General features: G+C 40.7%; 1 protein-coding gene across 1 annotated transcript in view; it reads right to left on the reverse strand.

Annotated features, from left to right (window-relative positions):
• The window catches only part of FAM155A (family with sequence similarity 155 member A), a 400,443-nt gene that overhangs the window by 20,865 nt on the left and 352,786 nt on the right, over positions 1-26,792 (reverse strand). Inside the window, exon 2 of the mRNA XM_029074031.2 lies at positions 13,263-13,434. Coding sequence (XP_028929864.1) covers positions 13,263-13,434 — 172 coding nt within the window. The remainder of the gene's footprint in view (positions 1-13,262; positions 13,435-26,792) is intronic.

Consider the following 26,792-nt stretch of genomic DNA (forward strand, 5'->3'; position numbering starts at 1 on the left):
ATATCAAGTGCTTAAAGGCAACAGATCCAAGTGTGTAGGTGATGCTGGTGAGATGGTGAAAAAGAGCTGTAATGACCCAGTACTCTGTCTTAATCTCCTTGACCTCTTGACTACCTTGTGTTGAGCTTGGCCTTCCCTTGCCCCTCTTCCTCTAGACCCATTCCTCTTGGAGAACTCATCCACTAGCACTCACTAGCTTTGACTCCTCCCCGCTATCCAATCTCAAGTATCTTCTGATCTCTAGGACATCTCCACTTGGATATCTGCTGGCATCTCAAGCTCAGTATGCCCAAAACCGAACATCTCATGTTGTCTTCAAAGACTTCTCTCCCTCCCAGCTTCCCCATCTCCAATGATAGCATCGTCAAGCTCCCTGTGACTAAAGCACACAATCTTAGTATCATCCTGTACTCCTCAGCATCGTTCTCCTCTCACACCCCATCCTGCTAAAACCTGCTGATTTTTCTTCAGAAACATTGCACAGAACTGACTTTTCCTTGGTTCAGGAAAACATCACATCAAGCTTAGACTACAGTTAGACTACTGTATCGGCCCTATTGTTGGCCTGTACCCTTTCCCAACCTCAGTCAATAATAATGACAATTGTAGTATTTTTTAAGCACTTACTATTTGGGGCTCACATTTTCCAGATGAGGTAACTGAGGCCCAGAGAAGTGAAGTGACATTGCCTAAGGTCACACAGCAGAGTTGGGTTTAGAGCCCAAATCCTTCTGACTTCCAGGCCCATTCTCTATCCACTAGGCTATGCCGATGCTCTATGCTGATGCTAGGATCACCTTTCTGAAGCATCACTCAGCATGTCTTCCCTCTCCTCAAAACCCTCTAATGGTTGCCCACAGCCCTCCACATCAAACAGAGACTCCTAGCCATTTACCTTAAGGATCTCTAAAAGCTCTTTTTCCATTTTACTTATCAACTTCGCTTTTAGCAATCTTTATTCCTACTAAGCTCCCCTACTGGCTGTATCCTGCTCTCCTCTTGTCTACCTCTGATGCTTGCTCGGGTTATTCTCTGGATTTTCAACCTATATTTGCCCGATTTAAGCCCTCCCCACATGTCCAACAAGCCCTCTAGTTTTTGTAAACTCCCTCTAGATTATAAACTCCTTGTTGTCAGGCTGTCTTCCAACGCCACTGTATTGCACTATGTCTAGCAATGCACTCAGTAAATAATTGATTGAATTCTTCCCCCACTAATTATCAGTACCTGAATTCTTATAATCTCTTCAGTAGCTTTTTGCCCTTGCATTTATTCATTTATTTATGCATGAGCACTTCAAAATTTCTATTTCCATCTCCCCTGTCAGAATATAAGCTCCTTGGGAGCAGAGAATGTGTCTTGAACCTCTCTTATATTTATTACATTGACTTCCTTTTAGTGGGTGGTCAATAAATATCATTACTATACACTACTACTACTCTTCTGGTTGGTCACAGCCAAATTAAACTGTATGGAATTTCTTTCTAGGCCCAGAGAGTTTGGATAAAAGGGAACTATATTAAATCCATTTAAGATAAATAATTTGTACATAGGAGGTTGTTCAGTGATTTCAGCATCTTAGGAATGAACCAGAATCTACATGCTCATAGCAAACCTAGGAGTCTTTTTGAAAAAGCTATCATTTCCTACATTCAGAGTTTCCACACCTGTTAATCCCTATGGTTTATACCAGCCTACTAGCCTACTGACTGATCAGCCCATTTCAAGGAGAATCAAGCACTTCTTTAAAAAAAGTGGAAAGAAAAAGAGACAAGTTTTTGTCTGGAATGTTCACTAATTCATTTAGCTTTTCTTTAAAAAAAAAATGAAGCGCTCAAATAGTAGCTTGTAAAGGAATAGGATTTTGGAATTCCAGTTAGGAAGTGTTCATAATGAGAGTGAAAAACATAGTATCAGAAATTGTACTGCGTTGCCTAAGAAAATATTGCCAACTTGATAATAATTGTCTGTGAGTTGATATCAAGGAAGCCGAAAAAGTAATCTCCCTTTAATCATGTCTGTGCCTTCCCAGTAGAACCTGACACTTTTGAAAACACTGCAAAGATGTAATCAAGCACTGAACTTGCTACTGTACCTTTAAATTGTCCCTGACAGGAAGAATGGAAAAGTTTGAAAGCAAGAAACATAAATACGATCCAGAAGAAGGATGCAAATGCTTTTGTCCTGGACCAGAGGGCTACGTTTTCAAAAATAAGATGCCTCTGGTTTCTAGCAGCATGATACTAAATGATTTTAATGAAGGTCACATGATGAAGCATTTCTTAATATTTAGAAAAGTTACAGAGCTCTATTTTTTCCAAAATGTATTGAATGGGACAGCATTAATTTTTAAAAAGGAGCTACCTCAAAGTCAAACACTGCAAGCTTTTATAAGTCTGCCTGTTGGTAGTTTGGAAGTTTATTTCATTATATTAGAAGAGAAAACATCAAGTATAAAAACCAGTTTGGCTTTGCCTTCCTATCCAATTTTAAAGTCCATTTCCCTTAATGAGTCTTCAAAACTTTTAGGGTTTTGTTTTTTTTAATGGTATTTGCTAAGCGCTTACTATGTGCCAGGCAGTGTTTTAAGCGCTAGGTTAGATACAAGTTAATTAGGTTGGACACAGTCCATGACCCTCATGGGACTCCAAGTCTTAATTTCCATTTTACCAATGAGGTAACTGAGACAGAAAAGGTAAGTGACTTACTCAAGGACACACAGCAGACAACTGGCAACCTGGGATTAGAACCCAGGACCTTTGACTCCCAGGCCTGTGCTATTTCCACTAGGAAAGCTGCTTCTCAAGAAGCTTTCAAAATGCTTTTCATCTCCTCATGGGCAAGAATGCCTATCCTTGGACTCAGCACTAAGACAGCAGCTTTTACGTTGGGCCCAAACATGAGTTTAGAGTTTATCCCCCTAAAATAATTTGTGCCAGGGTTTAAGATGAAACTCTCAAAACAAAGAGAAAACATATGATCCTCTTCCAGTAAGATTTCCTTGATTAATCTCTAAACTTCCCACCTTATTTCACATGCTACCACCAAATCATAATGATGATGTTAAGCATTTTCTATTGCAATGCACTGTATAGTAAGCGCCTAGGGTAGATTCAGGGTAAGCAGGTTGAACACAGTCCATGGCCCACATGGGGCTCACATTCTAACTAAACACTTGGACACTCACCTCACTGACCCCTCTTCTCCCTGCCTCCTCAATCACCCCACAAACATCCCATAGCATATATTTCAAATTCTGTTGCTTCTACCTATCTGATATTTATTTTAGTATCTGCCTCCCCTGCATAATTGTAAGCTGCATACTCTTAAAGATTGTAAGATTCTCAAAAGCAGGGATCATGCCTACTAACTCTATTGCACTCTAACTCTATTGCACTCTCCCAGGCTCCTAGAGCAGTGTTCTGCATAGAATGAATACTCAATAAATAAATTGCTTGATTTGTGATTGGAGAGACATATGTTAGAAATCAGACACATGTCTTAGTCTAAATTGGTCAAGAAAATGCAGTGGAGCTTTATTCTTTCTTAACATTATGAGAAAAACATAAAAGGGGTTGAGGTTTTAACTCTCCCCAATTTTTGACTGATTATAGCTTATCAAATTCAGGCCCATCAGCTTTTGGACTTTCCAGAACAAGACTTTTAGTCAATAACTCCCTATCTGGGTATGAAGAATAACTGTATATATGTTCACTAACTCTCCTTTTTCCTCTGTTTACCCTTCATTAAGTAGAAATAATAATTCTTGCCCATCTCCATTTCAGAAAGGTAACAAAATGGGACAAACAGAGGCCCATTGGAAAGATATAAAATCGGGAATTAGAAGATAGGGTTTTAGACTGTAAGCTCGTTGTGAGAAGCCAACGTCTCTATCAATACTGTAGTATTGTTATTAGTATTGTTATATTGGACTCTCCCAAGTGTTTACTACAGTGCTCTGCACATAGTAAGTGCTCAATAAATACTATTGAATGAATGAATGAATGAGTGTCAAATATTTTATCCCTAACCACAAGGATGAGTATTCAGAAGGAATCACATGATTCATCTACGGTGCCATGGTCGGAAGCTAAATCCTGAGTCAGCTGGGACCCAAAATGATGCACAGCATCTGATAATCTTTTGAGTAGGCAGAGAAGTGAAAGATTACTGTAAGTCCCCAAATGCAACTGGGAGATAACTCATTCTCTCCTTCCAGGAGAAGGGGATGGTCATTGGAGGAAAGAGTAACAGTTCTCTGCTCCTCAGACTAACCTGTCCACAACTTGGCATGGATGAGTGTACCCTCCTATATGCCTTTAGAAATGGGGGCAACAGAAGACTGCTCTGATTATACTTTTTTCAGTTATGTGAAAGGTGAGGGTAGTGGTAAAGAGTACTTTCTGTGATCTCCATAGAACGTTTACTGACCCATACATTTTTGAGAACTCTTTGTAAAGCCAGAGGGCTATTGATTTCCTGTTAACACCCACACTTGTGTACATCATCTCAGCATCACCTCATATGGCTCCTGGTTTCACAGCTATTTCTTCCAGGAAATAGCAAGCACTAAGAAGAGCTTGTTTTTCCTAGTAAGCACATAATGAATAGGACACTAGCACGTAATGAATGGGATTCAGTGAATAATCTACAATGAAAATGATCTTGATTGGCTCATTAATAGTACTCTTTCCCATGTCCATTTTGATTTGAGATTTCTCTGAAGATAGTTCATCAAAGATAGGGACTGTGTCTTCTATTTTTATGATGTTTCCAAGGGCCTAGTATTGTTCTTAGTAATTGTTGCTGCTGATGAGAAGATGTGGAAGAAAAACAAGAAGAATAAATATGCCATATCAAGGGAAATGGTAGTAATAATAATAGTACTTCTTAAGCACTTACTACATGCCAAACACTGTTCTAAGTACAGAGGTAGATAAAAGTTAATCAGGTTGGACACAGTCCCTGTCCCAGATTGGTCTCACACTTTTAATTGCCATTTTTTTCCAGTGAGTCACTGAGGCACAGAGAAGGTAAGTGATTTGCACAAGGTCACACAGCAGATAAGTGGCAGAGCCGGGATTAGAACCCACGATCCCTGACTCCCAAGCCCATGCACCTGCCACTAGGCCATGTTGCTTTCTATAACTTCACACTACCCAGATTTATTGAATTCAGCTATCAAAAGACATCAGTACCCTGCCCCATCCCATCAAGTCCTGGCTTCTGATGAAGATCTGCTTGTGAAGAGCACCCACACTAGAGATTTTTACTATTATAGTGCCTAATACTTGCATGGGAGATTTTATCCTGAATGCATTTCAAAAGAATGCCTTGAAGGCTTCCCAGACCTAGCCCTCCCTTTCCCTCTGCTCCTCCTCCCCTCCCCAATTCCCCTACTCCCTCCCTCTGCTCTACCCCTTCCCCTCCCCACAGCACTTGTATATATTTGTACAAATTTATTGCTCTATTTATTTTATTAAGGATGTACATTTATCTATGGTTCTATTTATAGATTTTGATGGTAGTGATACCTGTCTACTTGTTTCGTTTTGTTGGCTATCTCCCCCATTGTTGGGTAGGGATTCTCTCAAATTGTACTTTCCAAGCGCTTAGTATAGTGTTCTGCACACAGTAAGCACTCAATAAACCTGGTTGAATGAATGAACAGAATAAATTTATTTCCCAATCACCATTCTGGTGATGTCAATTCTAGAAAAGGGAAATCAAGGGAAAGACCTCTGAGGTAGAGTCAATTTTCGGAGACTGAACGACGAATGGGGGTGGGAGGGTAAGAGGAGAGTCACAGATGGCCCTCTCAGACACTGGATAAGATCACTTATGTGAATCTTCATGCAGTCACCAGACATACTGTATTGCATAATCATAGGCAGAAACTCAGTGGAAATAACATGGGCCTGGGAGTCAGAGGAATTTAGTTCTAATCCTGACTCTACCACTTGCCTGCTGCACGATCCAGGGCAAGTCACTTATCTTCTTTGGGCCTCAGATCCCTCACCTGTAAAATTCCTTCTCTCTCCTCTCCTTAAACTGTTAGTCCACGTGGGTCAGCGTCTGTGCATGACCCGATTATCTTATATCCACCCCAGGGTTTAGTACACATATTATTAGACACATAATTTTGCACTTAAGTCCAAGTTCATAAAAACCTAGAGCACTTCTCTGGGAGGACCCCAACCTATCCACTTTCTCCTTAACCTTTTCATTCTCCTCCCAGGTCACAGTTTATTGCTGTACTGGAGTCTTCCAAGTGCTTAGTACAGTGCTCTGCACACAGTAAGCGCTCAATAAGTATGATTGAATGATATACGGCTGAATGAATGAATGAACATCATGAAAATCAGTGGCAAGAGCTGAAGCAAAGGGAGTTGGAAGTTTGAAGTCAAATTACTAGGCATAAGGGTGTTACCAGTGATCTGACCGGACACTGGACACAAGGTGTTACCTGCAGAATCAAAACAGCAGGATTCCTGCACTGAGCCTGCATCAGTTTGGGTGGACAATCTGGTCATCTCTGCCACTGCTTGAGCAGAAGGTTCACACATACTAGCATCGAAAAACAAATGAGTCAGTGAGATAGATGGTCTGCTGCAGTGATCTTGCCATTACGTCACGGGGATTGAGAATAGATTTCACTGTCTCATTCAAAAATCTGTTCTGCTCTTCCCGCTTTGAGTGTGATCCCTTAAAGCTCACCATACGGCAGCTGCTAGAAACATCATGGTTTAGTGGATAGAGCACAGGCCAGGTCTGCACTGGCTGTGCAGACACATCTGCTGTGTGACTTTGGATGTCGCTTCACTTCTCTGGGCCTCAGTTACCTCATCTGTAAAGTTGGGATTAAAAATGTGAGCTCCATGTGGGACAGTGACTGTGTCCAACCTGACTGACTTCTATCTACCCCAATGCTTAGAACAGTGTTTGGTACATGTTAAGCACTTAACAAGTGCCAAAATTATTAGTATTATCATCCTATACTAGCACTTGTCCATTTTGCATGTATATCTTATCCCATGAAGCTCCATTGCCCCGAGTGTTCCCTTAAATCCAGTAGGTGGACTGTGTTCCGGGACCTCATTATGGTGATTTTATCCTGACATTCGATATTCAATATGGCTCATAAGTGATGCTGGAGAAACCCTTCAAGAAATGGGGTGCATTTATGACATTCATTAATTGACAACTGTGTGCTAGGTCCTGGCGCAGATCCGAGGTTACCACTCTGGACAGAAGGGACTCTCAATCTGTTTATCCTCCTAATTTCAGATGAGAAAACATCAGGCTTTGGTTGTCTGGGCTACTTGTCAAGGTCTCACTGCAGGTCGGTGACAGAATTCAGAATAAAATTCTCTGATAGATCTTTCATCTCTTATCTTTCCCTCTAACTCCCACTACTCACTGTTCAAGAAGCAGCGTGGAGTAGTGGATGGAGCACAGGCCTAGCAGTCAGATGGTCATGGATTCTAATCCTGACTCTGTTACATCTCTGCTGTGTGACCTTGGGCAAATCACTTCACTTCTCTGGGCCTCAGTTCCCTCATCAGGAAAATGGGGATTAAGAGTGTGATCCTCATGAGGGACAGGGACTGTATCCAAACCGACTTTCTTGTATCAGTCCCAGAATGGTGCTTGGCACATAGTAAGAACTTAACAAATGCCATTAATAATAATAATAATAATAATAATAATAATAATAATAATGGTATTTGTTAAGTGCTTACTAAGTGCAGAGCACTGTTCTAAGCGCTGGGGTAGACACGGGGGAATCAGATTGTCCCACGTGGGGCTCACAGTCTTAATCCCCATTTTGCAGATGAGGTAACTGAGGCACAGAGAAGTTAAGTGACTTGCCCACGGTCACACAGCTGACAAGTGGCAGAGCTGGGATTCGAACCCATGACCTCTGACTCCAAAGCCCGTGCTCTTTCTTCTGAACCACGCTGCTTCTCTATAATAATGGTGGTATTTGTTAAGCGCTTACTATGTGCAAAGCACTGTTCTAAGCACTAGGGGGATCAGGTTGTCCCATGTGGGGCTCACAGTTTTAATCCCCATTTTACAGATGAGGTAACTGAGGCACAGAGAAGTGAAGTGACTTGCCCAAAGTCACACAGATGACAAGCGGGGGAGCTTGGATTCGAACCCATGACCTCTGATTCCCAAGCCAGGGCTCTTTCCAATGAGCCACGAGCAGCAAGGCTTAGTGGAAAGAGCCTGGGCTTGGGAGTCAAATGACATGGGTTCTAATCCCAGCTCTGCCACTTGTCTGCTGTGTGACTTTGGGCAAGTCACTTTACTTTTCTGTGCCTCAGTTCCCTCATCTGTTAAAAAAAAAAGTGGGGATTGAGACTGTGAGCCCCAAGTGGCACAACCTGATTAACTTGCATGTACTCCATTATTTAGAACAGTGCTTGGCACATAGTAAGCACTTAACAAATACCTTCTCTTAAACGTCGGCAATATAGTATTCGCTTCCACTCTGCCATAGCACTTATATACATATTTTTAAACTCTGCTTCTTCTCCTACCTGTTATTTATTTGAGTGTTTCCCTCCACTGCTAGATTATAAACTCTATGAAGGCAAGGATTAAATCTAGAGTAAGCACTTAATAAATACCACTGATTTATTGACTGATTGCTAAAGGCTTGGACTTCTGATTTCCAGTGTTTGTTTTTTTCTACTAAACAACACCGCCTCAACACATTTCTGTATTAGGTCTGGGTTTCATAGCCATAAAGAAGCTGGAAGTCATTACAGCATTATAAAGGCCCAATTTGGTATAGCCTTTGATGTCTTATTATCACTAACCATCTCCCAAGAGTCACTTTATCCTTTTCGATTGGGTTTTCAATTTATTTGTCTATCTGGCAATTGTTAGCATCTGTATTGTCCAGCTAGTGTGGAAAAGTAATGCAGTGATTGAGTTTTGTGTTATCAATGACAATCTTTGGCTCTTTGTAGGATTTCTGGATGTTGGTCCATTCCTAACCCTGTTTTTCTTTGTGATTATTGTCAGTCATCATCATCACAGTAGTTACCAGTATTTACAGAGTACTCTGTGTGCAGGGCACTGTGATAAGAAGCAAAAAATAGAATTTAAAACAGGATTCCTATGCTTGAGAAAGGTGACATTCTGATGTGGGAGATGGGGCACATAAATAATAATGGTGGTATTTCTTAAGCACTTAATACGAGCAAAACACTGTTTTAAGCACTGGGGGATACAGGGTGATCAGATTGTCCCATGTGGGACTCACAGTTTTAATCGTCATTTTACAAATGAGGTATCTTAGGTACAGAGAAGTTAAGTGACTTGCCCAAACTCACACAGCTGGCAAGCAGCAGAGCCAGGATTAGAACCCATGAAGTCTGAGTCCCAGGCCCAAGCTCTTTCCACTGAGCCACGCTAAATGGCAGGCATACAATTAGGAGAAAGGGTAAGAATCTAGATACAAATGATGAAAACACAATTATGCAATGGAAAAAAGTAACTTCATTAATATAGTTATACACATGAGTTATAAGGTGGCAGACAAGGTGACAAAACTAGTAAGGCAGAAATTAATCATTTGAGAGGGCTATGCTAGCTTTAAGAAGTGATTCATTCTCATCTGTGAGCCTTTTTGTGTGTGAACCTCAAGGGTCTCATCATTAGCATTCAGTAGTTTATGAATGCCTGCCTCATTGAAGCTTGAATGGCACGCCTTTCCCAGGGGCTTGAAAATATTTTTGCCTTCTAATATGATAACATAGATATGTTTAACAGGACCAGACCACACTGTCCTGTTTCACGCTTGAGTTGACGGGGATTGTGTGGGACAGGGTGTAATCAAGTCCGATTTGACCAACTGTACAGTTATGGAGTAGCCTAAGGGATCTTGATGAACTTTTCAGAGATGCCAGATGTGCTTAGCAGATATTGGTGCTCATGTACTTTCATTCAACATATTTCTGAGTCTCAAGCCCAAGCTCTTGTAGCTAGCCCAGTGGTTAGTATAATTCTGGATACATAGCAAGCACTTAAATATCACAATTATTGTCATTATTATTGTATTCGATAAGCACTTATGTGCTAGTCACTGGGCTAAATACAAGGACTGATGTAAGGTAATCCAGTTGGACACTGTACCTATTACACACAGCACTCACAGCACTCACGATCTAAAGGAGAAGATCTAAAAGAGAAGCAGCGTGGTTCAGTGGAAAGAGCATGGGCTTTGGAGTCAGAGGTCATGGGTTCGAATCCCAGCTCTGCCACTTGTCAGCTGTGTGACTGTGGGCAAGTCATAACTTCTCTGTGCCTTAGTTACCTCATCTGTAAAATGAGGATGAAGACTGTGAGCCCCACGTGGGACAACCTGATTCCCCTGTGTCTACCCCAGCGCTTAGAACAGTGTTCTGCATATAGTAAGCGCTTAACAAATACCAACATTATTAAGGAGAAGTAGAAGAAGTCTTTAATCCTCATGTTATATATGAGGCTACTAAGGCAAGAGAAGTTAAATTATTTCTCTTGCACACACCAGACAGGCAGTAGGGCTGGAATGAGAACCCAGGTCTCCTGCCTCCTAGTCCTGCACTCTTTCCATTAGCCCAAGCATCTTCTTGTGGGAGGTGTTTAGCCAGGATGGCCTAGTGGAATGAGCACAGAACTAAGAGTCAGAAGACCTAGATCTAGTCCCAGCTATACCACTTATTTGTTGTGTGTTTTGTTCAAGTTATTTAACCACTCTGTACCTCACTTCTCATATGTAAAATGAGGATTAATACCATTATTATATTTATTGCAAACAAATAATAACGAGTGATTTCAATTCACAAGTGGCTAGTGATTCTAAAATGTGAAACCAAGTTATCAGACCCTCTGGGATTGGAAAGTTGAAGGGTAATGGTTTACTGAGAGGGATTATGTCTTTTTTTTTTTACCTCTATCGTGCTTAGAACAGGCTCTGTTTCTGGTAGACATTCAATAAGTATAGTTCATTTATTCATTCCATCGTATTTATTGAACGCTTACTATGTGCAGAGCACTGTACTAAGCACTTGGAAAGTACAGTTTGGCAACAAATAGTTGATTGCCTGATTGATTCTGTTAGCCACTGTGTCAAAAATGAACCTGTAATTACCAACATTTTCTTTGGCCACCCAAAGAGGGGAAGACAACAGGGTTGCCCCCAGCAAAGGTTATATCACGGACCCCCATCAAGGTCGGTGTGGGCAGGGAATGTGTCTACCAATTCTGCTCTACTGAACTCTCCCAAGAGCTCAGTACAGTGCCCAGCACACAGTAAGCTCGCAGTACATAAAAGTGATTGTCAATCAAGGGGCCCTAAAAGATATGCAGATCAGAGCTGCCATGTGAGATGTGAAGTTCTGGGCTGACTGTAGGCTCATAGACTTCTAACTTAAACTGCCATGACATCCATAAATCCAACAATTCACTTCTTCTTCAGTGACATATCCAAGCCGTGGAGAAATCTAAGTGCCAAGGTTGAAACCTGCCCAGGATGCTGAGGCATCAAACAGCATGAAAGTAGTATGGCCTAGTAGATAGACCATGGCCTGGGAGTCAGAAGGACCTGCATTCTAATCCTGGCTCTGCCACTTGTCTGCTGTGTGACCCTGGGTGAGTCACTTAACTTCTCTGTGCCTCACTTCTGTCATCTGTAAAATGGGGATTAAGACTGTGAGCCCCATGTGGGACAAGGACTGTGTTCAACCTGATTACCTTGTATCTTCTCCAGCACTTAAAACAGTGTTTGACACATGGTAAACGCTTAACAAATACCATCATTATTAAACAATCCCATTAAAATAAGGATATTCAGGGACAAGTAGCAACACCTGAACCACTGTGGAGGACTTTTAGAACCTGTGGTGACTTTTGAGGTAGCGAAGATGGGAGAGGCTGGGGGCAGAAAGAAGCAGATTTAATAGTCACTATGTAACCCTAGCTTGTCCCAGAGTGAACTATTTGGTGGGGAGGAAAGGTGGATCGGGGTGGTATAAAGTTGGTTCCTACAGGCTTGTGGTTTATGCATCTAACTCACTGGAAAGAGCATGGGTTCTAATCCCGACTCTGCCGCTTCTCTGCTGTGTGAGCTTGGGCAAGCCACTTAACTTTTCTGTGCCTCATTTACCGCATCTGTAAAAATGGGGATTAAGACTGTGAGCCCCATGTGAGTCAACACGATTACCTTGTATCTACCCCAGCGCTTAGAATGGTGCTTGGCACACAGTAAGCATTTAACAAATACCATCGTTATTATTAGTAGTATTATCACATTTATTCACTTACTGCCTTTAGCACATTATCTCCCATCCCAATTTTTGAGGAGGGAATAACAGATCATTTGTGTAACACATAATTAATTGTAAGCCATACAAAAGCTGGACATGCCTGGGGAGGAAGAGGAATAGGGTCAGGTTGTGTTACCAGAGCAGAGAATGAGCTTGTACCAGATGAGGGGAGTTACTTCTTTGAAATGAATGTGCTCAAGAAGAGAAGGGAGATGGGGTAAATTTATTGAGTATTCCTTGAATGCAGCGCTTGGGAAAGTGCAATACAAGTTAGTGCCCTAGTCTCAAATGCCCTCTTGTTTTTAATTCCTTCCTCCCTCATCTCTGCTAGAGTGTAACCTCCTGGAGGACAGGGATCCTACTTATTGTACTGACACAAGGGTTTAAGTAGAGTGCTCAATAAATACTACTGATTGATGGTTTTTCTTTTCCATTTTTCTTCTGCTCCCCTAATTGCTACACTTAATTCTTACATGACCACCTCATGTAGTAGCCCCCACCTCTGTTATAATATTACAAAAATTAAGCAAAAAATGAGGTCAATCATCTAAGTAAATGTGGTCTTTGCTTTGGATATTCAAATGTAAGAGAATGTGACCTGTAATTCCCCAAAGGAAATACAGTGAGAAGCTTAGGGATTTAGGCTTGATTCTATAATCGTTCAGACAAAAACAGCCTCATTCAAGTCAAATTAGAGACATCAAACAATCTCTAACATTCTCCCCTCAGAAATGTGCTGGCATAAAGTTAATTACTTGGCTACAGGTATCCTATAGAAAATGTGACCCAGTTTGCATTGATTCAAAAGATGCACCATTTTCAAATTTGTCTGAAGAATGGCTTAAATGCCTTTAATTCCAACATTAAAGTACTTGCCCTATGCTTCAAGGTCAATATTCCAGGAAGAAAATCACTGACACAAACTGTTCTGCATTGTACCTGTACAGATGAAACTTGATAGTCCTCCATAGATGACATCATCATTGTCTGGTAATATAAATGGACACCGTGTCTGAACCTCCAAACAGTATTGCTTGCAAGGAATTCTCTTCCTGCAGTGAAACTGTGTGACTTCAAAATACTGGGAGCAGAGCCAGGCTTTGTAGACAGTCTGGAAAAAGAAAAGAATCAAAAATATAAATGGATCACAATAATAATACAGTCACAAAGAGAAGCACATTTTGTACTGTATGCTGAATGTTGCTATTTAAGTCAGATGATGAAATGTTATAATTTGAGGAAATATAATTGTCCCACAAATGAAAACAGAAGTTATTGCAATTAAAAATTAAACGTCGTTCAATAATGCACTGAATGCAATTGCCCCAGATACTTTTTTCTTGAAAAGTATTTGTTCATGCCTTTCTAAAATAATGGTTATTTGAAGATAATTGCATTCTAAAAATAATCCACGCTCCACAAATGAGTCACATATTTGAAAATACTAATTTTGAAACACCAGGGGTATTTGGTGCCTTCAGAGGATTGATTTTGCCATCTAGATCTATATGGCATTGCTCTTAGGCGCCCAGAAGATGGTGCTAACTCCCCTTTAATGCTGACCCAGATAAACTGCAGAAAACCAAGGCAACACTATGTTGGCATCTCAAGAAGGCATAGTTCAAGGGATAAAGACATAAACAAGCAGAGGAATCATTTATGTGGGCGATTCACGCTCGCTGCAGCGATGACCCCCTCGGTTGAGTGGGGAATGTGTACGTTCAAGCAAGCGATCAACTTAGAATGACCTCCGGAAAAGGAAAACAAAAAAGAGAAATGGATTGGCAAAGAAACAGTTTACATTTTTAGAGTAAATTACAGAAACCCAAACAAGCATTAAGAACTCAAGAAGTTGTGATGGGGAAATCCTTAAACGATAAGGATTGAATCTGGGAGAATTCTGTGGCTGTCAGTTATAGCTTTCCTTATATAAGAAACTCTTACTTTCCTAAGGAAAACCTAATCGTACTAAAATAGGGTAGACTTCTGACTCACTGAGCAATTTGATACGTTCATGACCTTTCTGTTTTCTTTGATCCATTTAAAAATAGCTTGGCAATAAGGTAATATCATAATGGATTAGAATGCGTAAATACATTTTCAAACGCACATTTTTATTATTAAAATTTCCTTCGCCCGTGTCTAAAATGTAAAGAGTTAAGCTGTATCTTTTAACCTGTTTTAAATTAAAAATGCATTATTAGAGTTGTTTTAAAATGATTATTCCAAGCATCTTATTTGTTATAAATTGTGTCAGTATCAGAAAGGTGCTAACTTCCATCATTAAATTGAAGATTTGGGGGGGATATGTAACACTGAATACATATAGTTTGAACTGGTACAGGTAATGTTGCTAGGTAACGTTCTGAAAACAATCATACTACTTCACAAGACTATGATTAAACTACTTCACGCTAAAGAAAATCAAAAATTTCTTTAAAAAATGAAATTCACCTTTATCAAGGAAGTCTTGAAAAAAATAAAGGATTAAGGGGGCTGCAAGCTAGAGACTGTGTATGTGTACTGTAAATCTATGCACAAGTATACAAGCTAGACAAAAACACATTACGCTTCCCTCTCAAAAGGACAAGTAACTATGTTGTCATATCCACTGGTCTCTCGCATCAGGGTGGCCACTTCAACCAATCAATCCATCCATTATATCTATCTAACACTAACTGATGCAAAGCACTGTACTAAGCACTTGGAAGAGTACAGTACAACAGAGTAGGTAGACATGTTTCATTCCCACAACGACCTTACACTTGCCATCTTGCTTCACAACACCATGGCAGGAAGTTCAGAGGCAGCTTTAGCATGGCTCCTCCACAAAATGCAAAATGTTGGGTAGGATGCATCAGCTTCTGTAGCTATGGTGGTCTCTGTGGCTATTGAGGTGATTTCTGGACCTTGGGTCTAACCTCAGCCTCTGTTACTCTAGCCATAGAACCTTACTGCTTTTTTTAATCTTAGGTTTTTTAATTGTTGTTATTATTGTGTGCATTTATCCTTATCTTGTTTTATTGTTTTATTTCTTCTTATGTATCAGTTACTAATACCCTCTCTCCACCAAAAAACGGTGAGCTCTTTAAGGGTAGGGATGGTGTCTAATTCCCACCTGTAAATTTTAATTCTAATTCTCACCTCTGTATGCTTTCCCAATGCTCAGTAAGGTCCTTGAATTGCCACTCATTGAAAAATGAACGTAGAATTGACTGGGCTTAGATTAGGTAGTATTTTCAGTAAAGGAAAATAGGCTGCTCTCACATTAAGTGTTTCATCTTTATTTGAATAAAAAAAGACTTAATGAGTCAAGGCTTCCAAAAAATATATCCAACCTAAAAATTGGTCTCTCCTGAATATACTAGTGCTACCCCTGTTTTTTCCTAACCCTCCTTTCTAAAGAGAGTGACCCCAGCCATTTGTCTTTAAATTTTGATTTCAAGCACAAACACAGCTATGCCTAAAAATCAGACTAAAGTGGAATCCCAAGAATAGCAAGAGTGCTGTGGAATTCATTTTAGATTTGCCCAGTGATTTTTATTAGGCCCATCCTAATTTCTGTGACATCCTAGTGATGGGCACATATGCTAATTTTTGATGATGTGTTTTCCTATACTTTTCAAACGAATTTTAGTGACAGATTTTAAAAAGCTGCAGCAGCAGCAGGTCATCGCCACAGAATATAGACTATAAACTTGCTGTGGGCAAGAAACATGTCTACCAACTCTGTTATATTGTATTCTCCCAAGTTCTTAGTACAGTGCTGTGAAAACTGTGAGCCCCCAATAAATATGATTGGTAATTATAATAATAATGATGATGATGCAATTTGTTAAGCACTTACTATGTGCCAAGCACTTATTTTGCACTATTCTAAGTGCTGGGATAATGAATACAAGGTAATCAGCTTGTTCCATGTGGGGCTCACAGTAAATCCCCATTTTACAGATGAGGTAACTGAAGCACAGAGAAGTTAAGTGACTTGTCCAAGGTCACACAGCAGACAAGTGGCAGAGCTGGGAATAGAACCCAAATCCTCTGACTCAAAACTCAGTGCTCTTGCCACTAGACCATGCTGCTTTCACTAATTGATTTAGGATATGGAACTGATTACAGCTGTGGCTGCTGTCACTGAGGTTATGATTGTTGGACTGTGAACTTCCTGAAGTCAGGTATTCTGCTCTTCTCGCCAAAGTGCCCTGAAGCTTTGATTTTATTGTGTATTCATACCACCCACGTGTTTTATGTTGTGTTTATGTTTTATGGCTTTATTTTTTTCCCATGTGTCCCTCTCCTCAAGGGCCAGGGTCCCTGGTCAATTTTTCTCCCAGAATACTTTCCCAGCATGTGGTACACTGCTACTTTGCATGCTGAAAGATCTTAATAAATGCTATTACTACTGAAATGTTCTTTTTAAAGAGTATTTTTCATCCTCTAGACTGTAAACTTCTTGTAACACAGATAATGTGTCTGTTTACTGTTGTATTGTACTCTCCCAAGTGCTTAGGACAGTGCTTTGCACACAGTAAGCACTCAATAAATAGGATTCAATGAATGAGCCCTGATTATTGGAGGATTTAGGATTTCTGACTTGAATATTTTTGGTCCACTGGGCTAGGTGAACACGGGCTTGGGAGTCAGAGGTCACGGGTTCTAATCCCAACTCTGCCGCTTGTCAGCTGTGAGACTTTGGGCAAGTCATTTAACTTCTCTGTACCTCAGTTACCTCATCTGCAAAATGGGGATTAACCCTGTGAGCCCCACGTAGGTCAACCTGATCACCTTGTATCCCCCCAGCACTTAGAAAAGTGCTTCGCACATAGTAAGTGCTTAACAAATGTCATCATCATTCATCATCATCATCATCATCATCATCAGCCACTAAGGTAATCAGTGATGAAGGGAATCTACTCTGCTGTTTTTTTCACCTCCCCACACTTGAGTCAGGCTTGCCATCATGAAGAGCAGCTTCTCAGTGGAGGCTTTTTCCAACCTGTTGAGTTGCTGCTGAGTTGCCTGCCCAACAAGCCTCTCCACTTAGTACGGTGCCCTGCACACAGTAAGCACTCGATAAATGCCATTTTTCATTATTATAATGATATTGATCACATACTTAGTGCTAGGCACTGTACTACATGTTGGGATAGATACAAGATAATCAAGTTGGATACCGTCCCTGTTCCACATGAGGCTCATGATCTAAGTGGAAGGGAGAACAGGTATTGAATCCCCACTTTACATATCAGGAAACTAAGGTGCAGAGAGGTTAAGTGACTTGCCCAAGGTCATACAGTAGGAACACGACAAAGCCAGTATTAGAACCCAGGGTCCTGTGACTTTCCGCTAGGTCACACTGCTCCCATTTATCAGTGTGATTGATTAACAAGGATCTCAGTTATAATAGATGAGTTTCCTTGGCCTTGGATCTTTGTTGAGAAAAGAGTCCTCAAACCTAACAAGGAAATTCTCTTATACATCCTTCTCAAATACGAGATAGTTCCATGGGATAATTTATTTTAGACTAATGAAAATGCCAAAATTCAAATAAGCGTGTAACATAAGTAGAGGATGTGAACTCTCTCCCAAATGCTGAACAGATTCTAATCCATGAAGGATTATTATCCTATCTAGGGAGTTGATTGTCCTGAACTGCTTGTTAAAGTGGGAATGAATTTATAGACATTTACTAAAAAATATTTTATTCCAAATTAGCTAGAGACCAAGTGCATGAGAATCAGGAAAGCTCTCTTTTTATCTTTCCATGTCATAAACAATATTTTTATTTAGCAAAAGCTGATTCACCACATCACGTTCTTACCCACACTCACTCCACCACATACCTACACTTTCACACACGCTCACTCAGCTACATGCCCACACTTTTGCACACACTCACTCAACCATCAATTCGTATTCTCAAATAGTAACCCAGAACAATTTCCCTGTGGAAAAGTCCAGAAACCTGAAAACTTGGAGTCTTTCAGCTCCCATTTATTCAGTTCTTCCTCAATAACCTTTCTGTATTTGCCCTTCCTCATCATCCAAGCAACCACCATCCTGATCCTTAGCTCTAAGAGCTAAGATAATTATATAACATTCGGACTATTGAGTCAGCCTTCTCACTGGCCTCCCTGCCTCCAGCCTTCCCCCTTTCCAGATTGTGCTAAACAATCTTCCTGACTGCATGAATCACCTTTATGAAGCATCACATATTACTCCACAACTCAAAAACTTCTAGTAGCTAGCTTCCTTCATTCTCACCTAGCAGAAACATCATCTTACTTTTTCCAGTTTACATATCGACTCTCTTGACCAGCTACTGCTCAGATGGCATTCTTTGCTTCTTCTAAGCTCATCTTCTAAATGTACCCTGCTTCAACTCTCCTTCTCAGACTTCTGCTCAAGTTCTTCTCCCTGCCTTGAATTCCCTCCTTCCCTAGCTTCATTAGAGAAAACAACTCTCACCATCTTCACAGTTCTCCTAAAATCCTACTTCTTCTGAGAAGCCTTTCCTGGTTATTTCTCAACATCCCAGTTGCATACCCACAACCCCACATTAAGCGTTTTTATATTTCATTTTTATCCTCAACAATTGTGTACATATGCAGTAACGTAATTACTTATTCAATTTTTCCCTTCCTAATACATTTGCACTATTTCTTGCTATGTCCATGTTCTATATGGAGAAGCAGCGTGGCTCAGTGGAAAGAGCACGGGCTTTGGAGTCAGGGCTCATGAGTTCGAATCCCAGCTCTGCCACTTGTCGGCTGTGTGACTGTGGGCAAGTCACTTCACTTCTCTGCGCCTCAGTTCCCTCATCTGTAAAATGGGGATTAAGACTGTGAGCCCCACGTGGGACAACCTGATTCCCCTATGTCTACCCCAGCGCTTAGAACAGTGCTCGGTACATAGTAAGCGCTTAACAAATACCAACATTATTATATCTGATCTTTCTAATTCATTTTATGCCTATATACTCCATTAGATTATTAGCCACTCCAGGGCTGTGATCTTGTGCCTTGCTTTATAGTACTCTCCTAAGGCCTGTGGGAGTCAATCAAGAAATCAATCGAATAAATTTATTGAATGCTCACTGTGCAGAACACTGTACTAAGTGCTTGGGAGAGTAATAATAATAATAATAATTATGGTACTTGTTAAGTGCTTACTTTGTGCCAAGCACTGTTCTCAACACTGGTTTTGATACAGGGTAGTCAGGTTGTCCCATGTGGGGCTCACACTTTTAATCCCCATTTTACAGATGAGGTAACTCAGACACAGAGAAGTTAAGTCACTTGCCCAAGATCACACAGCAGACAAGTGGCAGAGGCAGAATTAGAACTCACGATCTCTGTCTCCCAAGCCCAGGCTCTTGCACTAAGTCACGCTGCTTGACAGAGTTGGTAGATACATCCCCTGTCCATAAGAAGCTTACAACTTAGAGATAGAATTTAATATAAATAAATCATTTATATTATATAATTTACAGATGGGTACACAGTTCATGTGGGATTGAGGGTGGAGCGAATACCCAAACAGCAAATCATAGACCCAAGTGCAATGACGACATAGAAGGGAGATGGGGCTGGGGAAAAGAGGGTGTAACTGGGGACAGCCTCTAAGTCTTCCTCAGAACCTCCTTTGAGAAATACCAGTAAGAACAGTAGCAGAGGCCTTTCAGCCTCTGGTTGCTGACAGTCAGAAGAGTGGGGGACTTTGGCTTTGTCTCCATCTGCTCTTCCACATCTCTGCTACCAAGCTTCTGTCCAAAAAGCCAGCTGCACGAGATCCTGGGATGGGATGCTGGACATTCATGAAATACAGTACACTGTTATCAACCTGTTTTTCTTTAAGTCTTCATTCTATTTTGTTGCTACATTTTCATAGCACTTTCTTCTATTTAAAGTTTCAGCTGTAATGTGCTTGTGCTGTGAAGTCTGAATGTGTGGGTGAAGGAATTGGTTATATAATCATTCATCTGCTATAGCACATGAATCGTATTATTATGCTAACATATCATCCTCGATGCGCCCATGATCTAAACAGTTGCAGCTCGGCATCCCGTCGACTATCTCATTGTACGGCGCATAGAAACCACATCAGCCATTCTAGAGAGCAGACTGGTCTACCATGCCATCGAAAAGAGGCCTCCGTACTGCCAAGATGGGCTCAATGTTAGCCTTCTGGAAAACAAAAGCCCTGCAAGGAAGCAGTTCTGTAGTATAATTACAACAACCCGGTTGGAACATAGACACCAAGGTCAAATCAAAACCACCCCAGAAAACACAGTGATGACCAATGTTATACAAAAACATATCCAACAGCATGGTATGAAGAAAATGGACAAGACTAGATAAAATCACCGAGGCGGTTTTGTTGCTAATGACAAAGAGATAGAATGTCCTTTAACAGCCAAAACAAATGGATCAGTAGCACCTTGCAATATATCACTGTATGAAAAGAAGCTTGGCCTATTGGCAAGAGCATAGCTTGGGAATTAGAGGCATGGATTCTAATCGGGGCTTCGCCGCTTGTCTGCTGTGTGACCTTGGGCAAGCCGCTTAACTTCTCTGTGCCTCAGTTCCCTCATCTGCAAACTCCCTGTCCCACATGGGGCTCACAGTCTCAATATCCATTTTACAGATAAGGGAACTGAGGGCCACAGAAGTGAAGTGACTTGCCCAAGGTCTCACAGCAGACAAGTGGCGGAGCCGAGATTAGAAACCTCGACCTCTGACTCGCAGGCTCATGCTCTTGCTACTAGGCCATGCTGCTTCTCTAAGCATTAAATATGCACTGGATTAAGACTGTGAGCTCCACGTGGGAAAAGACCAGAGGTAGGGAGGTCAGTGAGGAGGCCGATGCAGTAGTCAAGGTGGAATAGGATAAATGATTTGATCAGCATAGTAGCTTTCCGGAAAGGACAGATTTTGACAGTTAAGGACATAGCCTTACACTCTGATGCTTCTCCAGTTTATTTTAGTGTCTGTATCTTTCTCTAGATTGCAAATTCCTAGAGGCAGAGATCAAGTGTACCAACTCTATTGTACTCTCCCAGGCACATTATACTAAGTGCTCAATAAAACTCATTGTTTGATTGATTGCCTGGTTAGAGAAAAGAGGCTTATTTGGGTCACTGAGAGACAACTTTCTTGTTATCCTTCAGAGAATGGGACTATGTAATTTTCACCTGTGTGGTTTTTTTTGAGTTTTTAGAACAGTTCTTTGTGTTCAGTAGGCACTTGGTAAATATTTCTACCCCTGTTTTCTATGTCTTTGTCTATTCTTGTATCACTGGTTGATATATTGACTAATTAGCAGAATTTGGTAACAGTACCAAGTTGATAATTAAAACATTTTGTTAGGTAAAGGGCATCCTAACCTTAGCTGGTTCATAAAGATGTTTATTTCCAGGATTATCATCAACTATAGAATTGCGCCATATCTACAAAATGATTCATGTCCACCAGTATGCTTTCTTACATTTGTGAATGTAAGGAATTAACATCTGCACTTTGCTCAAGTTACTGATCTACAGGACAAGTGACTGGCTTTTAAAGAAGCCCTTCCAATAGGTCATGGGAGATAGACTTTTTGTAGAGTCTTTTGGCTGAGAAAAACACGGTAACAGAACAAGAAAGGTCAGAAATGTCATAATAATAATAATAATGTTGGTATTTGTTAAGCGCTTACTATGTGCCGAGCACTGTTCTAAGCGCTGGGGTAGACACAGGGGAATCAGGTTGTCCCACGTGGGGCTCACAGTCTTAATCCCCATTTTACAGATGAGGTAACTGAGGCACCGAGAAGTTAAGTGACTTGCCCAAAGTCACACAGCTGACAAGTGGCTGAGCCGGAATTCGAACCCATGACCTCTGACTCCAAAGCCCGTGTTCTTTCCACCGAGCCACGCTGCTTCTCTAGCCACGCTGCTTCTCTTTGTCATGAACAAAGGAGAGGATGATGTCAGTAGTTAGTTCATTCATTCATTCATTCATTTATTCAGAATTTATTAAGCATCTGTGGTCTAGCGACTCTATTAGTATTGAATGAATGAATGAATTAGCTCCTTCATAAAATCCTTATAGCCAATGGCCAGTAGTTTTAGTTTTATGAAGAGGAAAATAATAATAATAATAATAATAATAATGGTATTTAAGTGCTTACTATTTGCCAAGCACTGTTCTAAGCACTGGGGTAGATACAAAGTAATCAGGTTGTCCCTCGTGGGGCTCGCAGTCTTAATCCTCATTTTACAGATGAGATCTGAGTCACAGAGAAGTTAAGTGACTTGCACAAGGTCACACAGAAGACAAGTGGAGGAGCTGGGATTAGAACCCCCATCCTATGACTCCCAAGCCCGTGCTCTTTCCACTAAGCCACTCTGCTTCTCATGGGTAACAAGCGGTGGATTTTTAGGAATGGAGGGATGCATAGTGAATGGCATTTTAGGAAAATTAACTCATTCAGGACAGTTTAAGTTAGCCTGAAGAAGGGAGAATAGTTCAGCCAAATTCAAGAGTAAAGCATTAGAACAGAACTTTGTTGTGGGCAGTTCTAATTATAGGTAACAGGAGTTCAAAGCAAATTCAAGGACTGGTTTATCAAATTCTGAGTGAATTAGAATAGCAAGTAGGGTAATAAAATTTCTGAATTTAATATACAACCAAAGACAGTGTGTTTCAAGCAGCTGTAATGATAAAAGATCTTGGAAGTCTTTAATTAGTAGTAGAAAAAAATGGATAGCTGGAAGTAGATCAATCCATCTATCAATCAATAGTGAGAGCTTAGTCTGTGCAGACCACCATATTAAGCACTTAGGAGAGTACAACAGAAGCAACAGATGTCCTCAAGAAGCTACTTTGTACTCTGCATACATCTGTCAAATGCAAAGCTCTAAACTTATCTTTCAAATGTTAATGGTTCTTTATATACATAGAGTGTACCTATTTCGTGATTTGGTCAGAGCAGTCCCCCTCACCCCCACTCCCCAAAGCCATGGCTTTTGGGCTCCAAATTCCAGGTTGTTAATCCTTTCCTTCTTTCGGTTTTCTACCTCGTCCATCTAAAAGTCAGAAGGGATGAGACTGTAGAGGGAAGAGAGGATTTGTAGCCCACTGGAGTTCCTGATGCTGAAGGAAGTCTAAGAGGATTCTGGGCCTTCTCAGAAGGTTTCAAGAGCATATCCAGAATCCTTTAATGAATGGTACAACTTTGGCTACTCAGGATGTAAAGTATGGACAAGACTAGGAAGACAGAGACAACCAGAAGCAATGGATTTTCAGGATTATCCCTGTCAAACTGGACTATCAGGTTATCCTGCATATAAGTGATCTTTTAAAATTATAAAAGCTATTTTGTATCTTCACAGCCTGTCAATTAGGCATATACTGTGGAACACTACCAACACATTGGGAGTTTCCCAGAGGTTGGAGGGTGTGATTTTTTTCACCTTCAGCCAACCTGTTCAATCTGATGCTATTCAAATCTTCCCCAGATCCCTTCCTTTTGAGAGGACATCAAATACCTAGGCTTCTGCTGTGCATTAAATTCTGTTATCTACTTGCCCTTTCTAAATTCTGATGACAGAATCTGACTGACTGTCCTTGAATTTGCTTCAGTTTTTCTTTTTGCTAAATCAAAATCATTGGCTGATTAAAGATCAGATTGAAATTAAATTTCTATTTGTGGTTGTCATCAGTAAAGTAGAAAGGCCTACTGATGCCCAAAAGAAGTAAAGCTTATTAGCTGTTCGATATTGCTCCTTTGAGTTTCCCTTTGGAATCTTTACTAAGCATGAAACCATTTGCTTTTGAATTTGCTAGTTGAAAAAGAAAATTGGTCTATTTCAAACCCCAAACTTCTTTTCCCATCTTTATGATAGACTTGTTGAGAAGAAAAATTGGTTATCATTAGCCAATAGAGCACAATCTAATAGTTTACATCGGCAGTAATTTGGGCATAGATTTCATCCTCTTTTCCTTGCCCTGTGCCTTTGGTAAGCTGCTTTTAAGAGAGTATGATTTGCTTATATTCACAATGTAAGATCTAGGTTATAAGCAATTTTTTAATGGTAGAATATGCTAATTCTTAAAGATTGTATTTTTTCATTGAATTTTAAATTCAACACTTTAAACATTTTTATATTTGTTAGGACCAACTTTGATAAATTTAATTCTGCAGTCAAGGCCCTGAAACATGGTAAAATCCACAGGGAGATCTGATGGCATTATGCAGAAACCTCCAAGCATGGGGGAGGTCTAGTGATCAGACTTTGGCAGAGGCTCTTCCTCAACATAGACCAAGGGCCTGTGAGTCAAAATGACCTGGCTTCTAGTACTGGTTCTCCCATTTGTCTGCTGTGTGACCTTGGACAAGTCACTTAATCTATCTGTGCTTCAGTTATCTCATCTGTAAAATTGGGATTAAGTCTGTGAGTTCCATGTTGGATAGGGACTGTGTCCAACCTGATTACCTACCCCAGAGCTTAATATAGTGGCTGGGACATACTAACAGTAATAATAATAATAAATTATGGTATTTGTTAAGTCTTTCTGTATGCAAGTTACTGTACTAAGTGCTGGGGTGGTATAGGCGAATCAAGTTGGACAGAGTCCTTGTCCCACATGGGGTTCCCTGTCTCAATTCTCATTTTACAGGTGAGGTAACAGGCACGGAGAAGTGAAGTGATTTGCCCAAGGTCACACACAGCAGATAAGTGGCAGACCGGGATTAGAATCCAAGACCTCTGACTCCCAGGCCCGTACTCTATATAGTACATCATGCTGCTTCTCTAAGCACTTAACAAATACTATGAAAAAATTGAATGTTGAAGAAATGCCAGAAGTTTTAAAGATGCAACCAACATTTTTATGGAGGAAACTGAGATGGGTGACAGTGGAACTTTTTTTTATAGTATGTGTTAAAAGCTATTATGTACCAGGCACTATATTAAGGTCTGGAGTAAACACAAGTTAATTAGGTTGAACACAGTCCCTGTCCCACAGAGGGCTCCCAGTCTTAATCCTGGGAATTCCTATGGCTCCCCATTGCCATGCTGGCAAGATCAAAGTCAGAATCCTCTTATGCAAGTCTAATGAAAAATATCGTAGAGTTGTCCTTTGGTTCAAAAAGACCCTGCTGTCGTTGAGTGTGCATCCATGTGTGAGAGTCAATGGAAAATAATTTCTTGTACATTTCCACCCTGTGCCCAGCAGGATAATCAATGATATTTACTGAGCACTTACTTGTGCAGAGCACTCTACTAAGCATTTACTGTACTTAGGTCTTAAGCAAGAACTATGGTTTCATGGGATAAGGCAGCACCATAAGACAGCTATCTACCTCTGGTAGAATAAAAGGCCTGATCTCAGAATAACAATGATAATGATTTGTGTTATCTTTTAAGCATTTACTATGAGTTATGTACCACAGTAAGCACTGGGGAACATACAAGATAATCAGGTCAGACAAAGTCCCTGTCTCCCACAGAGTTAGTCTAAGTAGGAGGGCACTGAATCCCATTTTACAGATGAGGGAGCTGAGGCACAGAAAGGTTAAATGACTTGCCCAAGGTCACGCAGCAGGATTGCCAGGATCCTGCTTGTTCTACTAGGTTAGTTTGCTTCATATTTGAAAAACAATTTAATCACAGTCACTGCTCCAGTGAGGAAACAAAACTTGGTGCATTCAGCACCCAACACTGTAAGTTTTCCCTTCCACCAACCAGTGGTGCAATATCAACTCCACAGTTGACTAGCCCATATATTGCTAGTGGTACTCCATTTGTGCCCCTCTCAGGGTCATGTCTGGAGGTTCCCACCTGTGCTGGGCAGCAGTGACATGGGAGAGAGTCAAGTGCGAAAACTCAAGTTTACTGCATGAAAAGAGGTGATGGAAAATTCCTTCCATAATTTTACCAAGAAACTCTGTGGAGACACTACCAGAACAATTGGAGATGGAGGTGGAGTGTTCTGGGAGAGCTATGTCCATGGCATTGGTATGGATCAGAGACGACTCGGAGGCGTAAGACAAGACTCCATTTCTGAGAAATGCCTTTTCTCACTGTTAGGGAGCCCAGTATGAATTTGATCCCCAAATTTAGCTCTCCAGTCCTGACCTCTCTCCTTCTTTCAGGCTCACATTTCGTCCTGTTTTCAAGACACTTCTACATGGATGCCCACCGAGACCTCAAATTAAACATGCCCAAAGTGGGGTGAGTGTTAATGTCTTGCAACCCTCAGCCCAAAATGTACAATTCACCTATTGGCAGTTAATTACCACAGGGCCTATAGATAAAAGGTATGGCAAGTGATACTCCAGGTTGGGAAAGGGTTAGCATGTTTGGAAACATTAAATAAACAAGATTCAAAATTTTACTGTTACCTCTATATATTTCTAACTAGTAAATGCCAGTGTGAATACATAATATTGATTTTGTTAGTCTTATGTTGCAATATTTTTACA

Source organism: Ornithorhynchus anatinus, chromosome 10 (genome assembly GCF_004115215.2).
Source record: "Ornithorhynchus anatinus isolate Pmale09 chromosome 10, mOrnAna1.pri.v4, whole genome shotgun sequence".
NCBI classification, from domain to species: Eukaryota; Metazoa; Chordata; class Mammalia; order Monotremata; family Ornithorhynchidae; genus Ornithorhynchus; species Ornithorhynchus anatinus.